Here is a 14,210-nt window from a genome sequence, read left to right as displayed (position 1 = left end):
GGAAAGAGAATGAAGAGAAGTAAAGCTAAATAAGACACTCAAGGGAAGAAGCTTAACTTAATGAGACAAGTTGTTTCAACCTTCCCTAATGGTAAGCAGGAGGCTCTAGAGCCTTTTCCAACATGACACAACTGTGCTGGGCTGACATATCTGGCTAACTCCGGAAACACCTGGAGTCTTCTTTTTCTACTCCAAAACGTAAGTTTCTTCCTAATTCAGAAATTTAGGAGAGCATTCTGCAAACACTTTCTCTTGTACCTTTACCTTTCCATTCTCCCTCTGACTGCTTCAGGCCATCTTCCCTGAAGAAAACACCAATGAGGTTTAAGAGAAAGCCCATGCTATCAAGTCCCTTCCTTTGTCCTGATGTAGGACAAATGCCCTCAGACCAACCAGAAAGGCAACCAGAGTTTGAGAACCACACTCTACATATAGCTAAGGATCCTCATGAGTGACTCGGGCAAAACATAACAACCCACATCCAAAAAACCACACCAGCTTCTTCATGCTCACCTCCCAACCCTCGTCCCCAAACACCTGCCATGCACCCCAACAGCGCAGCCTGCAGCCACACGGCAGAAACAGCCACGCACGTATTCTCATCTGATGGAATGCGGGACAGGATAGATTTCTTAAACTGGTTTAACAAATGTAATAAATGATCTCACTAGCTTAACTTACTTTAAGTCATCTCCTTAGTTAAAATATTTAGTATGTCCATCGAGGAGGAATTCATCACATCTTACTCTTCACAATTATGAGTAATTAAGCGCTCCACTATGAAACTGCTAAATTATTCTTGTCAGTGGGCACAGAAATGCCTTCCTGTGGGAGATGCAGAATTCAGACATTTACGACTAAATATTTTATTAAGTAAAAACCAATACTGGACTATTATAGGGCCTTACTGTTAGTTACTACGAATTGCTCACAGCACAGGATAGATCCTTCAAATGTGTTCGCTAATATTCATACAAATTTACTTCTTATAGATCTTGAAATCCAACTGTTAGGAAACCTGATAAAGCCACTATGTTGGCCTTAAAGAACCACTGCTGATAGCAGTGAGATAATAATGGGTGATTTATCTACCCCCTCCTCTTGTCACCCGCCCCCAATCCCATTTATTTGCTCCTCTACCACGGAACTGGAATTCTTTATGCAACAGACCTCAAAATTGCTTTCCACTTATATAGCTAAACTAAAAACTCATTTGATTTAGCTTTGTTAATATTTTATTATATATTAACTGGGGATAAGACTTATCAGCTTGATTGATGTGTGTGCTTTAATTCCCAGGCAGTACTTTCGTGCCTTCCCTGGAAGGGCTGAAACTGTGGGTTCCTCCACATTTCTCTAAATGGGTACTGGTTCTACACTAGGCTGGAGAGGATAGGCACCTCTCAGGGATGCCTTCTACCCTCCTTCTCTGCACAACATGGGCTTTATTGAATCTTTGAAGAGCCAAGGCATATTCAGGATGGACTGAAAGGTAAACGTGTTCTAGGACACAGATTAAAAGATCTTTTATAGTTAAACATTTTAAAAATATCAAAAATAGACACCCCAACACTTGGAGTGTTTTTACACTTCCTAGACAGGGCAACAAAAGGTCGGTCGCTTTTGTTACAAGGAATGCATCAGCAGGAAGTCTAACAATTTTCTGTCTGTATCTAACTATAAAACCACTGAGGCTCAGGAAATAAGGTGTGGGGGAGGCACAAACAAGGCCTGATACAAATATCTTTGGCTGTAAGTCCCATGTAGGCAAGTAAAAAACCTGTAACAAGTCCTAGCCAAGCAGGGCCACAATACAGAAATCCTAGGCAGAGCAGTGAGAGGAAATCTAAAGGGGTAATTTAGATTCATGGCTACAAACCACTGCTGAAAGGGACTTTAAGGAACATCAGGTCCAACATGCCCTGTCACTAGATGAAGAGATCATCCAGAGATGTTGGCGACAATCAGTCGCACGACCAAGGAGAGCTGTAACCCAGAGAACATCTCAAAACCAACCTAGTCCTCTTCCAAATACACTATACTGTCTTTCTAAATAACTTTTTCAGGAAAAAAATAAACTTTTCATCATTTCCACGGAAGACGGAGTATAGGAAATGAAATCACTTGGCAGCTTAAATAATTGTCAGACATCTCCCATATGTTCAACATCAAACTACTGAGTCCCTTTCTTTCTGCCCCCCCCAAAATAATCACCCCCCCATGTTTCCCATCTCGATATATTCACCTGGGTCCTCAAACCAGACACTTAGTAGCCATCCTTAGCTTCTCCCTTTCGCCCATCCCTCCTCACCCCTACCCATTAACATATCCAGTAATTTCCAATTCCAAAACAAAAATAAAAATATCTCAGAACCGTCTTCCTCCTCTGCTGAACTTCTGCCACGGTCTCCTAACCAGCCTTCCCGCTTTCTACTCTTGCTCCATTCTTCCAAGCCACTGTACAGGCAATAGTGAGAGTTTTGGAAGTACAGATAGGATCACATCCCTCCCCCACTCAGAAGCCCTTGACAACTTCTCACTGCAAATAGTATAAAACCTGAAGTCCTCACTGCAGCCTACATCTCCAGTCTTAAGTCACCTTCCCTATTGATGGTCATGAGCCAGATGCAACAGTCTCTTCCAACTTTTTTTTTTAAATTTAAGATTATTTATTTATTTATTTGACAGAGAGATAGCCAGCGAGAGAGGGAACACAGCAGGGGAGTGGGAGATGAAGAAGCAGGCTCCCACCAGAGGAGCCTGATGTGGGACTCGATCCTGGAAGGCCAGGATCACGCCCTGAGCCGAAGGCAGACGCTTAAGGACTGCGCTACCCAGGTGCCCCCCTCTTCCAGCTTCTTAAAAACCACGTCACTCTCTTGCGCTTCAGCTCACACCTCCCGACACAGCTCCCCATGCTTTTCACACAGCTATCTTCTGCTCATCCATCGGGTCTCAGCTTCAACATCAGCACAACAAAGAAGCATTTCCAACCTCCACATGTAGAGTGGACTTCCTCCTCACCTCTGATCTCTTCTCTCATCACCCTTTCTCCTTTGTATCACTTCCCACAGTTTGTCATCCTTACTCAACTGTGATTGGTCTGTCTTCCTCACTAGAATATAATTTCCACTATGCCCATTTACTCATCACTGTATCTCTTACTTCCGAAACACAAACAAAAAAACCCTGGCTCTTCTCACTAAATGTTTACTGAAGTAATGGATGAAGCTCTGTCTCGGGGTCCTGATCTATGACACAAGGAGTGATGCTTACCTTCCCGGGGAATAGAGAGAATATATGCAAACCTTTTCACAGTATCTGTCTGACGATAACGGCAATTAGTATTCTTCATAAATATAGGAAGCATGGGATCTATGCTACTTAAAATAGGTAACAGAAAATCACTTCATACTTGTGGGCCCTGGTTTCTTACCAAATGAAGAGGCTGAAACAGATCAGGGCTTTTCAATCTCAGCACGGCTGATATTTTGGACTGGAAAATGCATTGGTGTGGTCCCTGTCCTATATGCAGTGAGATGTTTAGCAGCACCCCTGGTTTCTCCCCACTGGATGACAGTAACACCCTCTTCCCCAGTTGTGACAACCAAAAATGTCTCCAGACATTGCTAAATGTCCCCTGGGAAGCCAAAGTGTCCCTGGTTAAGAACCATTAAACTAGGGGCGCCTGGGTGGCACAGCAGTTGGGCGTCTGCTTTCGGCTCAGGGCATGATCCCGGCGTTGTGGGATCGAGCCCCACATCAGGCTCCTCCGCTATGAGCCTGCTTCTTCCTCTCCCACTCCCCCTGCTTGTGTTCCCTCTCTCGCTGGCTGTCTCTATCTCTGTCAAATAAATAAATAAAATCTTTAAAAAAAAAAAAAAAGAACCATTAAACTAGACGATTGCCAAAGCCTTGACACTCAATACATTTAAAACTAATACCAATCAACCTAAGAGACGCAAACTACCAAAAGCTCAAATTAAAACGATAGGAAATCATGAAATATATCAAAGGAAACTCTCACTAACAACGAACTGGAACCTTCAAAACATCTCCAATGTCACACTGACACAATGACTCTCTCATCGATAGCCAGCTATCTACTATCAACACTTCCATTTAGTACTGCGTTGGGGTCCCAGACAGTATAATAAAGCAAGAAAAAGAAATGAAAATATAAAGATTGGCAGGGGAGAAGTAAAACTGTCATTATTTGTAAGTGACACAACTGTCTATGTAGAAAATTTAATCCAAAAGACTACAAATAATTTATTAGAATTAGCAAGTAAATGTAAGATCAGTAAATATGAGGTTAACATATAAAAACTCAATTATACTCCTATGTATTAGCAACACCACTTAAAAATGAAATTTAATAAAATACCATTTATAAAACATCAAACAGCATGAAATACAAAGATTAATGTAACAAAAAAATCTAAGACCCATACTTTAAAAACTGCAAAACACCGCCAAAGAATGTAAAGATCAAACCTAAGTGGAGATAAATTCCATTTTCATAGACCGGAAGAGACATCATTGTTCAGATGTAAATTCTACCCCAATTCAATTCTGCCTCTACACAAAAGACGTAGAATGGCCAGGACAATCTTAAAAAAGGTTAAAGTTGAAGAATGTGCACTACTGGATAATAAGACTTATTATAAACCTACAGTATAGAACACCACAAATATAGATAAAGAATCCAGCCTCACATCTAAAGTCACTTGATTTATGTCAAAAGCAGCAATTCTATAATAGAAAGAATGGGTCTTTGCCATAAATGTTGCTGAAACAACTGGATATCTGTATGGGGGGAAAATGAACTTTTACCTCACATAATTCACAAAAGTTAATTCAAAATAGACCTTACACCTATTGATTAAAGGTTGAATAATAAAGGTGGTAGAAAAAAAAAACAAGAAAATATCTTCATGACTGTGGGGTAGGCAAAGATTTCTTAAGCAGAACAGAAGAAAATATTGACAGAAGTTGGACTCCATCGAAATTAAGAACTTCATGTTCTCATACGACTAGTATTCTCTATGTTCTACGGGTATTCTCCTACTACTAACAGAGGAGGACCACAGACAGGGATAAGGTAACTGCAGTACATACATCCAACCAAAGACTTGTATACATAACAAATAAAGAGCTCCTACAGATCAATAAGAAAAACTCGCCCCAATCAGAAAAGAGAAAAGATTTGAATGGACACATCACAAAAGTTATCCAATGGCCAATAAGTATATGAAAACAACATTACTCATATGGGAAATACTAACTGAAACTCAGTAAGATACACTATACACACCAAACAGAACAGCTACAATTACACAGACTGGCAAGAGAGTGGTAAGAATGGGGAGCAAGTGGAACTCTCACTGATACAGCCAGTGGGAACATACGACTTAGTACAATCACTTTGGAAAAACTGTTTGGCAATATTTACTAAATCTAAAGAAGTACTTACCCTATTACCCAGTAATTTCATTCCTAGATACAGACCCAAGAGAAAGGAGTGTATATGCCACCCAAAGACATGTAGAGGAATATTCGTAGCAGCTTTATTCATAACAGCCCAAACTGGAAACAATCTAAATGCCCATTAGTGGTAGAATAAATAAATAAATTGTGGAAGGGACTACTGCACAACAATGACAACAACAATAAAAAAGGAAGAAACAAAACAAAAACAAAGTATTGCTACAAGGAACAACTTGAGTAATCTCAAAAACAGACAAATATGCTACAATTTTATGATTTCATTCATATGAAGATCAAGAACTGGCAATACTGGCAGCGATCATAGCGGTGACCGTAAGGAAGGGGTAGTGTTGACTGGGATAGGGAGCCTTCTAGGGTGCTGGAACGTTCTGGCTTTTGATCAGAGTCGGGGTTACACAGGTATATCTATGTGTAATATCTTACTGAGTCGTATACTGACAATTTGTACACCTTACTGTGCACGTTATACTTCAAATCAAAAAAATCAGCAATAATATATTTATGTGATTTATTCACCAGAAGCTTTTATTTGGAGTAGGAAAAGCTGCCTTGACCATAAAAGAATCTTCCCAATTGATTAAAAAGAAAGAATCATTAGTGACTGATAATCAACTCAATTCTGTATTCTGATTTTCAGATTGGCATAGTAAGTTGTTCTCCTGCATGTACTAATGGAATGCTTTATATAACTCAAGTTCATAAGCCTTCAACAATTTACTTCAGAAGTGTCTTATTTTTATAGTCTGGATCTTAATTTAAAAAACTGCTTAGTAGTCAGACCTTTCAAAATAGAAAAAACCCCCAGAAATTATTTCTACTTTAAGCCCTGCACATTGTTCTGGAATTCCTCATGCCCAGGGCTCTAAACACGTAGGAAAAATTCAGGAGTTCCTGTCCAAATGCACTAATAACTGAGGCCATTACTGTGGATTTTTTCTTCCCTTTCTAAGGAACTGAATATACTGGAGTAATCAAAACATTTTATTTTTTCTTAAGGAGACAGGGAAAGAAAACAATTCAACACTGAACAGAAACCATTTATGGTGATAAGGCTCTCCTCCCCAAAACCAAAAAACCCCCTAATTTTTGCACACCTCTAAGACTTTGGGAGGATTCCTATACCTGGCAACAATTATAGAAAAGAAGTCATTAAGAAAGTTTCAGGGGTGCCTGGGTGGCGCAGTCGTTAAGCATCTGCCTCCAGCTCAGGGCGTGATCCCGGGGTCCTGGGATCGAGCCCCACATCAGGCTCCTCCGCTAGGAGCCTACCTCTTCCTCTCCCACTCCCCCTGCTTGTGTTCCCTCTCTTGCTGGCTGTCTCTCTCTGTCAAATAAATAAATAAAAATCTACAAAAAAAAAAGTCATTAAGAAAGTTTCAAAACATTATTAGCAGCCTTCATCTCTGCATTTAATTGTGGAAGTTGTGGTGTCATTTACCTTCGGTTATAATGACATTTTAAGAAACTCTTCTAGAAGCTGCAGAGCAGCTGCTCTTAATTTAGAAACAAAACAAAACAAAAAAACTTTAATTTTTCCTAGGTTAAGCGATTCTCTGTAGTTTCCCCCCCAATTATTTTGACCCAGCACACTTCTGAAAACAATCTTAAGGAATAAACATAAATACTGTTTAAAGAAACATGCTTTCATTTTTCAAAAACCAACTTCAAACTCCTGGCAATAACCAACGATAGGAAGCAGATGGCTACACGTGTATTGCACTTTTTAAAGTGGGATATGCCGTGGGAATCAAACATGTTTCGGAAGAGACTATTTAAGAATATGGAAAACCATACACAACATATTACAGGGTTTTTAAAAAGCAAGTGACCACATAGTATATATACATTCTCATTTTTATCTAGTATTTTATGTGCATGGAAACAAATGAGCTATATGCTAGCATGTTAACTGGGGCTCTCTCTAGGTGGCAGGATTACAGGTAATTTTATTTATTCTTTTTGTTTTTGAGCATTTAAACTTTTCCACAATGAAGACATATTACTTTTGTACCGATTTTTTTTTTAGTCTTGTGACTAAGTTCACGTTGGGTTATTAAATGATCTGCTTGTCCAGCAGCCTTTCTCCTTAATAGAGATCATCAAAATTAATTGCAATTGGTCCATTACTAAAGTGCTCAAGCATTTGGGTTTCTAACTCAGGTCAGCAGATGAAAAGAGACTTTGCTACAAGCAAGTACAGCTGGGAAAATGAATGAACTGGAGCTATGGATATTCGCGGTGATGAATCAAACAATACTACCGGGGATCAAGCAAACTGATAAATACATAAAGTACAGAACACACAAAATAATACTACATATTGTTTAGGGATTCCTACCGTATGTGATTAGGATAAAGAAATACATGACAATGAAAAGCACAGAATTCATAACTATGATTACTTTTGGGTCTTGGGTCATAAAATCGGGGAGGGCTATGCAGGGGATATCAAATGTGCTGATAATCTGTATTTCTTAAACTGGTTGATAGGCATATAAGTGTTCATTATCTTACACTTTGTAACTTTTAGTATTAGATAAAAGGGAAAAAGCTACCCATGGCTCTTAGGATTTGAATGTCTTCTAAAATCCAAACCCAAATCATATCTGTTCCCTATAGCTGGTTCTTATCCTTTCCCAAAATCAATTCTTTAAATTCAGCTTTCTCAATTTCATTCAGACATTTAAGACACGTTGGTAGACAGACTGTACTATGCATTTGTGCGTGTGCATGGGGGAGGGGGGTTACCCATTCAAAACACAGTAAATAAGAGGCAGTGTAATGTGGAAGGTTGATGCATCTGCCTGAGGGCAATATGCCCCTGAAGCTGTTATTCAAGGCAGCTATGCAACGGGGTTTAAAATCCAAAGCTTATTCTCATTATCAACCTGAATAGTAATTTAACTAATCGGTGGTTCATTTGAGATGTCTATATTTGCCACACACAATCCAAACAGCTGTAGTCATTGGTTGGAAGGCATAGTCTCTGTGGAGACATCAATATGCAAAGAAGGGCAAGACCTAAAATCCTTCTGTTAATTCTCCCCCCAGCTGTTAAGTGCATTTGTGAAATTAGAGTTGACCTATAAGTGCACTGTAATGCTTCAAAATGTAGTGTTTAAAAAAATCAATATGGTTAGGGAAGTGTACTAATTAGACAGCATCCGAGCAATTACAAAGTCAGTATTATGTCAACATACATTTTTATTACCCTGAGTCTAGTATTCATCTAAGACAGAGACCTCCCAACTTCCTATTAAATATGTCCTTCCCAAATTACCAGCTAAAATCAATCAATACCCTCTCCTTGAATTCCGTGGTTAAAGAAATGGATAAAAAGTAGTGGGTTAAGTTCAGAAGTAAGAGTTCATAGCAGGTTCTCCAATTCACGTGAAAACTGATTTTGGCATAGCGGTAAACCTTACTTAAGAAGCAGTTAGATAATCCATTCCCCACCCCCCAACCCAAGAAGCTAAAGTAGGGTAACTGAAGTAGGTGAAGCAAAAGGAATTTTAATACCATATACTCCAAAGTGTATCTTCAAGCAATATGGCATAGCAATGGGTCTTCAGGAAATAAGAACAGTAAATGGATACTGAACAACTATAAAAAGTGAGTTCATTCCTTTTAAACAAAGGCTTGACTATCACGGTGACTCACGGAGAGTCACAAATAAAAGTGCATTAAGTAGCCATAGTTTCCATGAACGAAGGACCTAAAATAAATGTTCATACAAAGAAAGAAGGAGGCTGTTCCCAAAGTGCTATTTTTGGCCACAAAGATTTCCAAGATCAACAGCAAATAATGTGCCCAGATGTGTGAACCCTGTAGTGAGTTTTAAACTTTCCTACAAACATTCTGATTTTTGGACATCTATGTCAAGAAATGAAATCTACATCAAGTATATGTTAGAATGATTCTTGTAAATATTCCTACTGGCGAGAAAATGATGTTTTTATGGCATTCTCTGTGTAACTAAATACCAAAAACTTACCAAGCCATTAAAAAAAATTTTTTTAACAAGTTCAATGTATCCTGATGTAATATTTAGAACTACTTAACTTGTCATAAATTGAAAGGCAAATTACAGTGTTTAATGGTTTGATAAGAAATAAAAGACAAGATGAAGAATGAAAAATCTATGAAAAATGAAAAATCCAAGGGAAAAAAATCAATCTCACTCTAGAGCATATTTGCGGGTAAATTCTGATCCAATTTATCTTAAGTATGAGAACCAGGATGCTGTCTTCCCTTTGAAGCAGCCAGTGAAAAGTTCATGTAACCAAAATGGACACACAAGTGAAGACTGAGAATATTTTCTGTATTCTATTTCCCCACATTTGTACCGGCAGCCATTGGAACATCCCCCAAAGGCCGAACAGCCCCAACCTAAACTTACCAACTCCTGAACCCCAAACAGGGAGTGTTCTCTGTCACATGTGCTCAGGTTAGAAATCTGGACATCCGCCTCCACTCACCGGTCTTCCTCATCCCCTAAAGCCAACCATCCATCAAGTCATGTCAGCACTGCCTGAATCTGCTCCTTCATCCCTACGGCTACCATCCCGGTTCAGACCACCATTACCACTTATCAAATAATTTCTTTGAAAGTGTGGTCGAATATGTCAACCTTTCGTGATTCCCGAGATTATCACTGGAGGAAGAAATCACATTTATTGCTTTTGGAGTGTTAACCAGGATGATACACCTTCCTTCAGAGAACAGCACAGTCAATGGAGAACCACAGGAATGATAATAAAAGATAAAACTGAAACAGTGCTCCACGGGATTAATGAAGTTAAAACGAGCAGAAAGTTTAAAGCTTGTTTTTCAGAGAACTGTTGCCCCCTCATCAGCTATTACATCTTTTCAGACCCCACTAACATATCCACCAGCTGTCTCTGCAGAAGCCTGACTCAAGGTCATCTGATACGGTTCCAGACCATGAACAAGCAAAGTCCAGCATTCCTTCCCTGAGATAACCAGTCCCAGACCCCATTCCATTTATACCAGCTCTCAGAGCATGACCTCTTTGTCACAAGATAACCTTCTGACGTCAGGGGCTGAACTGTGCCTCATTCTGGTGTTAAATCTCCACTCCAAATTGAACAGGGGATGTTACATCTATGTTTGCTCAATGACCACACTTCGTCTTTTCTCATGAATAGTCATATAAGCTTCCCTGCCCTTTTCATTAATATGTACATAATCTCAACCCCTCTGATTATAAAACACTTGTTCTCTCTCCCTTTGAGGAGGCAGATGTTGAGGCTTGTCCTCCAGTCTCTTCCTTTGGCTGCCTCTCGAATAAACTCTTTCCTTGCTGCAAACCTGATGTCTCCGTGACTGGCTTTGCTGCCCACTGGGCAGGTGGACTTGGATTCCATTACAAAATTGCTAGCTTCAGAGCTGCAACTTTATTAAGAATTTCTGCCCCAGGATATTGATTCTACAAACCAGAAAAACCCCAATGATCATCACATTTTAACATATTGATTATTTTTTAAAAACTAAGCAAGATAGTAATAAATATGATTTAATGTTGCTCTTGAAGTGATCTTGAAGACATCTATCCTCATGTACAATTCGGGTGGCCAGAAAGTAAAATGTATCTATAACCCTACATGACAGAGACTCAGGAAGAAGAGAGGAGCATATGATCAGGTGAAAAATAAATAGCTGTAGACTTACCGGAATGCTTGATTCAGAATTTGATAATGAAAATGTTCTGGTGCCAATCCTATGACCACAGCATTAGGATCACTTGTTTGTATTCCTGGGAACGGAAAAAATACGTAATTGTTGAAAGATGCAATTAATAGTAATGATACATTTTATAATAAAATAGCTTTAGTCAATCAAATGCAAATTTTTGCTGTAGCCATAATCTGAAATTTAAGAGATTATTCTGCCTAATGTACTTTGGAGGTATAAGCAATACTTAAAGAAAACAGTATTTCTTTTTTTAAGATTTTATTTATTTATTTGACAGAGAGGGAGTGAGAGCACACACAAGCACAAGCAGGGAAAGTGGCAGAGGGAGAGGGAGGAGGAGGCTCCCCACCGAGCAGGGAGCCCAATGTGGGACTGGATCCCAGGACCCCGGGATCATGACCTGGGCTGAACGGAGACACTTAACCGACCGAGCCACCCAGGCGCCCCTAATAGTATTTTTTCATACTTTTATTTTTCTAGGATTTTTGCATATTCCTTTTGCATGGTGTTACAACTACTTAGTAACTAGAAGATCTCAACGGAAACTTGCAACTGGATGTTCTCAAACAAGTGACAATTTCTAACTTTTAAAAGCTTTACTGATTACAATCAACAAGAACAGCCCCGAATTCTCTATGAGCTATCAGATCAATAGCAACTGATGAGGGACTAAAAGTCTAAGAGGCAAGGGAAATTAGACTTTCTAATTGACATGACTGAGGTTAACACATTCATGATAAATAAGGAATGCACTGTAGATTCTAGAGTCTTCTACTTAATGCCTAATCCACTTTCAGTTCCGCAAATATTATTCTATAATTAAAGCATATTTTAAGGCTTTGGTATCCGATAATAGAAATTCAGATATGATAACCAAACAAGTACATTCAACATTGCAGTTATTAAAGGTCCAATTAAAGGTTCTGTAGATTATCTGTATAACAATTTCTATTTGCCTCTCTCACTGACTGCCTTGAAGCATTCTCATCATAGATTCCACCAAAATGCGAGGGGAAGAAATAGAAAAAGCAGATACCCAGATTTCCAATTTCTTCCTTACTAGTAGCCACAAGTATTGAGTAGTTCAGAAATGGTAGTACACCATTGAGCATTGGTTGTCACTGCTTCTAGGCCTCTGCAGTAGAAAATCTAGATAATATGTATCTTTTTAAGAGAACAAGGGAGTTGATAATGACATTTTAAATTCAAAATTAGTAATACACAGCTTATTTGATTTTTATACTTGTATCTCTTTTCACTTACACATAAAATCGTGGGTACTACCAATACTAGCGTAATTACTGCTTTGCTTTATCCTATAAATATAATTTAAAATAATAACTAATTACTACATTACTAATAACACTAAGACTACTGAATGCAGTTTAAGACTTCTTTGCAGTTCCTTTTTTTAAATTAACACATAACGTATCATTGGTTTCAAGGGTACAGGTCTATGATTCATCAGTCTTATATAATACCCAGTGCTCATTACATCACATGCCCTCCTTAATGCCCATCACCCAGTTACCCCATCCCTCCACCCCCCTCCCCTCCAGCAACCCTCGGTTTGTTTCCTATGATTAAGAGTCTCTTACGGTTTGTCTCCCTCTCTGGTTTCATCTTGTTTTATTTTTTCCTCTCCTCCCCTATGATCCTCTGTTCTGTTTCTTAAATTCCACATATCAGCGAGATCATAGGATAATTGTCTTTCTCTGATTGACTTATTTCGCTTAGCATAATACCCTCTGGTTTCATTCACATTGTTGCAAATGGCAAGATTTCACTTTTTGATGGCTAATATTCCATTGTGTGTGTGTGTGTGTGTGTGTGTGTGTACACACCACATCTTCTTTATCCATCCATCTGCTGATGGACATCTAGGCTCTTTCCATAGTTTGGCTATTGTGGATATTGGCTGCTAAAAACATTGGGATGCAGGTGCCCCTTCAGATCACTACATTTGTATCTTTGGGGTAAATACCCAGAAGTGCAATTCCTGGGTCATAGGGTAGCTCTATTTTCAACTTTTTGAGGAACCTCCATACTGTTTTCCAGAGTGGCTGCACCAGCTTACATTCCCACCAACAGTTTAAGAGGGTTCCCCTTTCTCCACATCCTTGCCAACATCTGTCATTTCCTGACTTGTTAATATTAGCCATTCTGAGTGGAGTGAGGTAGTATCTCACGTGGTTTTGATTTGTATTTCCCAGATGCTGAGTGATGTTGAGCATTTTTTCATGTGTCTGTTGGCCATTTGGATGTCTTCTTTGCAGAAATGTCTGTTCATGTCTTCTGTCCATTTCTTGATTGGATTATTTGTTCTTTGGGTGTTGAGTTTGGTAAATTCTTTATAGATTTTGGATACTAGCCCTTTATCTGATAGGTCATTTGTAAGTATCTTCTCCCATTCTATCAGTTGTCTTTTGGTTTTGTCGACTGTTTCCTTTGCTGTGCAAAAGCTTTTTATCTTGATGAAGTCCCAATAGTTCATTTTTGCCTTTGTTTCTCTTGCCTTTGGAGACGTGTCTAGCAAGAAGTTGCTGTGGTCAAGATCTCAGAGGTTGCTGCCTGTGTTCTCCTCTAGGATTTGGATGGATTCCTGTCTCCCATTTAGGTCTTCCATCCATTTCAAGTCTATTTTTGTGTATGGTGTAAGGAAATGGTCTAGTTTCATTCTTCTGCATATGGCTGCCCAATTTTCCCCCAACAAATATCATTTGTTGAAGAGACTTTTTTCCATTGGATATTCTCTCCTGCTTTGTCGAAGATCAGTTGACCACAGAGTTGAGAGTCCATTTATGGGTTCTTTATTCTGTTCCATTGACCTATGTGTCTGTTTTTGTGCCAGTGGCCTACCATCCTGACGATTACAGCTTTGTAATTGAGCTTAAAGTCCAGCATTGTGATGCCACCAGCTTTGCCTTTCTTTTTCAACATTCCTTTGGCTATTCAGGGTCTTTTCCAGTTCCATACAAATTTTA

At 39.1% G+C, this 14,210-nt stretch overlaps 1 protein-coding gene across 4 annotated transcripts in view; it reads right to left on the bottom strand.

Moving 5' to 3' along the window:
• The window catches only part of HDHD2 (haloacid dehalogenase like hydrolase domain containing 2), a 34,524-nt gene that overhangs the window by 7,522 nt on the left and 12,792 nt on the right, over nt 1–14,210 (bottom strand). For all 4 annotated transcript variants that reach the window (XM_008691677.2, XM_008691680.2, XM_008691686.2 and 1 more), the window contains one exon: nt 11,203–11,287. In XM_008691677.2, coding sequence (XP_008689899.1) covers nt 11,203–11,287 — 85 coding nt within the window. The remainder of the gene's footprint in view (nt 1–11,202; nt 11,288–14,210) is intronic.

Source organism: Ursus maritimus, unplaced genomic scaffold (genome assembly GCF_017311325.1).
Source record: "Ursus maritimus isolate PB19 unplaced genomic scaffold, ASM1731132v1 scaffold_18, whole genome shotgun sequence".
Classification (NCBI taxonomy): Eukaryota; Metazoa; Chordata; class Mammalia; order Carnivora; family Ursidae; genus Ursus; species Ursus maritimus.
The sequence above is the reverse complement of the archived record's forward strand: the minus strand, read 5'-3'. Positions and strand labels throughout refer to the sequence as shown.